At 36.5% G+C, this 2843-nt stretch overlaps 1 protein-coding gene across 1 annotated transcript; it reads left to right on the top strand.

Moving 5' to 3' along the window:
- The first annotated feature begins 1166 nt into the window (after positions 1-1166).
- Positions 1167-1607, top strand: LOC132601454 (uncharacterized). The gene has a single exon (XM_060314533.1). It carries the CDS (start codon positions 1167-1169, stop codon positions 1605-1607), a length of 441 nt encoding a protein of 146 aa, XP_060170516.1.
- The last annotated feature ends 1236 nt before the right edge of the window (positions 1608-2843 follow it).

Here is a 2843-nt window from a genome sequence, read left to right as displayed (position 1 = left end):
AAGGCCCGTACAAAGTTGTACGTCCCGTACCTCATTTTCCAGAATTTTCCATAAAGTTGAAAAATTGACCTTCCAGGCACGGGCTGAAAGTACTGGACGTACAATTTTCACATGATCATATTGAGTAGTTAAGTAGATGACGAGGCATGTCAAAGGCTGTCCCTTTTTCCTTTTGGCATGATCATATTGACACGAACATATATGAGTGATCTCCATAATGACTCCACTCCTAGAAATATGAGAAACTTATGTTCCTGATCTTCTTATGATGTTATTGATCTTATCTCATGGTTATTGATCTTGTCTCATGATTATTGATCTTGGTTATGGTTGTTGATCTCATCTTATGGTCATTGAATCCCTGAAGATGAGATATGTTGACGATTTTAGCTCTATAATGGTAATCGGAGGTATACCGACCTTACATCACTCCATAGAGTTGTAATGTTTCTTTGAGGTCTCATGCATGTTTTATATATAAACATACATACATATATATATGTATATATGTATGTATGTAGCTATTTCTGACACCGAGTTGTGCTATACTCGGCCAGGTACGGAACCTATTGTGCACACCACTGCAGTTGGGTACGAATAACACTGAGCCTAATATGGCCGGGTGCGGATGACACCGAACCTATATATATATATATATATATATATGTGTGTGTGTGTGAAAAATATTTTTTAAAAAGAAAGAGAAAAGACATGTTTTAGCCCCTGAACTTGGCATGAAAACTCAGTTTGGAAACTAAACTTAACTTCTATTTATTTACCCCCCTTAAGAACTTACGTCTTAATTATTTTCCCCCTCTAATGGCCCAGACCAGGGCGCGTGTTTGACAGTGCCTGAGCCGAGCGTAAATTAATTTTTGTGAACGTTTTTTTTTTAATAAAATCGATGGGGGTAACGGATATAATACCATTCCCCCTTTTAATCCCACCTGACCCACCACCCTTTAGAACCCTAGTTCATCTTCATCTTCATCTTCACCTTCATCAACCCCATTTTTTTTCCTCCATTCATGAAATTCCTCTTGCTCACACCATTGCTCCTTCATATATGTATTCTTCCTCCACGAAATTTCTCCACCAAATTTCTCCTCCAAATTTCTGTCCATAATCACTCTCTGCGGTAATTCAAAAATATTGTGGGTTCATAAATGTCTCAAGTTAGCTGTTCATCTCATGTAAAATGTAATTGTGGCAACATTGCAAAACACCTCACTTCATCGACTCCTAGTAATCTAGGACGGAAATTCTACAAATGTCTGAGGCCTAAGGGCAATTCTTGTGGATTTTGGGAATGGGAAGATGAATTGTTCCCTGAGATTCAATGGAATAATGTTCAAAATTTGACGTCGTCGTTAGATGCGGTCAAGATCGAAAGGGACAAATTGCAAGAAGAATTAATTGCCATTGAGGCTACACATCTATTTGAAGTGAACAAAATGAAGGAGGAATTAATTGGCTTGAAGAGTAAACAACAATTTGACTTGAAAAAACTTCTAAATTTGGAGGAGAAACTTGCAAATACAAGGATGTTGCTTTTGATTTCGTGGGGAATATTTATTGGCTTTTTGGCGGCTTCCTTAATCAACTGAATTTATGTTGTTGTATGTTGTAATCGCGTAGTAGATAATGTAAGAACTTCATGCTCTTGTTGTAATGTAAATGTCATGGAAGAACTTTATGCTTTTGTTGAAGAGTTTTGTTGTTATGGAAAATATTACCTTGAAAATGATAGCAAAAGTTGAGAAATTTTATAAATTACTTTCAATAGAGAATCTGGAGACCTAATCTATCATTACGATCTCCGGATCATCCTTTACATGAACGAAAAACACTATGCGGTTCTCATCTAAACATGCCTTAAAACACAACACATCTCCTATCCCTAATCCGGCGGCATCAATGAAGGCTTTCCAGCCTTGAGCGAGGCGCGTGTATACGCCAACATTGTATTTCATATTATACTCATGATCGTCGTAATGAACAACAACGTCCTTGTCGGTGTTTGGAAGAAATTCCAGTATGTCAGTTGGAAGATCTGCAAAAAAAACATGTTATTACCAAAAGAGGTAAAAGAACAATTGAAAATATATAATACGACAACACTTGCGAAATCATCTTTTTCGACGTACGATTTCGTCAATTCTTTGTCAAAACATGCGGTCAAACGAATGTCATCCATCTTAGATGAAGGCTGCCTCTTTAATATCACTATATTTGTTAAGAGTTATTTGAGTTGAGTGAAAGTGAGATGGAAAGAATGCCTATTTATAATTGAGTTGAGTTAAAGTGTTAGTGTGATCAAGTAGTTAATGATGTCTCGGATTCATTGGTTTTGACCATCACTCCCAAGTACCAACTACCATCATTTACTAACTCAGATTCAATGTGTTTGACTGCTCAAATCTGTATAATGCATTTACTTGCATCCATTCAATGTGTTTGACTGCTCAAATCTGTATAATGCATTTACTTGCATCCATTCAATGTGTTTGACTGCTCAAATCTATACACTGCCCAACATACACTGCTCAAATATGGTCACACTGCTCAGAAAAGTTTACTGCATTTATACACAACATTGCAGTCACAGCTGGGCTGCTTCTCTATGCATTTAATGTCATACACAACATTGCAAGACTGAACTGTCAAAAAACCAGGAAATATACAGCAAAATTGCAGTCACAGCTGCTTAATATTGCAAGAATAGAATGTCAATACAGGGCAAAATTGCAGTCACAGCTGCTTAATATGTTTCACAAAAACATAATTGACAAATGTACATCATTTACCATAATTGTTTCACAAAAATAACATTAAAAACTGCA

Source organism: Lycium barbarum, chromosome 7, assembly GCF_019175385.1.
Source record: "Lycium barbarum isolate Lr01 chromosome 7, ASM1917538v2, whole genome shotgun sequence".
Lineage (NCBI taxonomy): Eukaryota > Viridiplantae > Streptophyta > Magnoliopsida > Solanales > Solanaceae > Lycium > Lycium barbarum.
This window is presented reverse-complemented; position numbering and strand designations above follow the sequence as displayed.

Bases quoted from the DNA above. Each gene is read 5' to 3' on its own strand.
- LOC132601454 (XM_060314533.1), top strand. From the start codon at position 1,167: ATGTCTCAAGTTAGCTGTTCATCTCATGTAAAATGTAATTGTGGCAAC.